At 64.1% G+C, this 540-nt stretch overlaps 1 protein-coding gene across 1 annotated transcript in view; it reads left to right on the forward strand.

Moving 5' to 3' along the window:
- Positions 1–20: 20 nt before the first annotated feature.
- Positions 21–540, forward strand: part of H696_00304 (hypothetical protein) — a gene marked incomplete at both ends in the record, with an annotated part of 1,808 nt that continues 1,288 nt past the window's right edge. Inside the window, 2 exons of the mRNA XM_009494152.1 lie at positions 21–44; positions 90–508. Of these exons, the coding sequence (XP_009492427.1) occupies positions 21–44; positions 90–508 (443 nt within the window). The remainder of the gene's footprint in view (positions 45–89; positions 509–540) is intronic.

Here is a 540-nt window from a genome sequence, read left to right on the forward strand (position 1 = left end):
GCACATACGCACATGCTCACATGTCCGCCTCTGGCCCCGCACTTGTGGCGCGCCCCCCCCCCGCCCCCCCCCCCCCTCTCGTATACCAGCCCCCTCCTCCGGCTGTGTCCGGAGCCCAGGCACGCGCGTGTTCGCATGTTCTGACCTTCCTTTGCACAGAGGATATCACCACCCTTTTGGACCTCCAGGACCCCACCGTCATCTCGGCCTCCTTCAATCGGCCAGACATTGAATACCAGGTGGTGACAAAGCCCAGGGCGCTGTCGGAGGCCATCGCCGCGACCCTGCAAATGAGCCCAGATGCCGCCAGCCGGCCGGCCAGCATTGTCTACTGCGCAACGCAGAAGGAAACCGAGAAGCTGGCCGCGGATCTGACCAACAATCATGGGATCTCGGCGCTGCCGTATCATGGTGGGCTGACGGCGGAACAGCGCCGGTTTGCCCAAGGCCAGTGGACTCAGAATCAAACCCAGGTCATCTGTGCCACGGTGGCCTTCGGCATGGGTGCGTTCCTTTGGCGGTGGCGAAAGCGGGACGAGG

Source organism: Fonticula alba (assembly GCF_000388065.1).
Source record: "Fonticula alba strain ATCC 38817 unplaced genomic scaffold supercont2.1, whole genome shotgun sequence".
NCBI lineage: Eukaryota > Rotosphaerida > Fonticulaceae > Fonticula > Fonticula alba.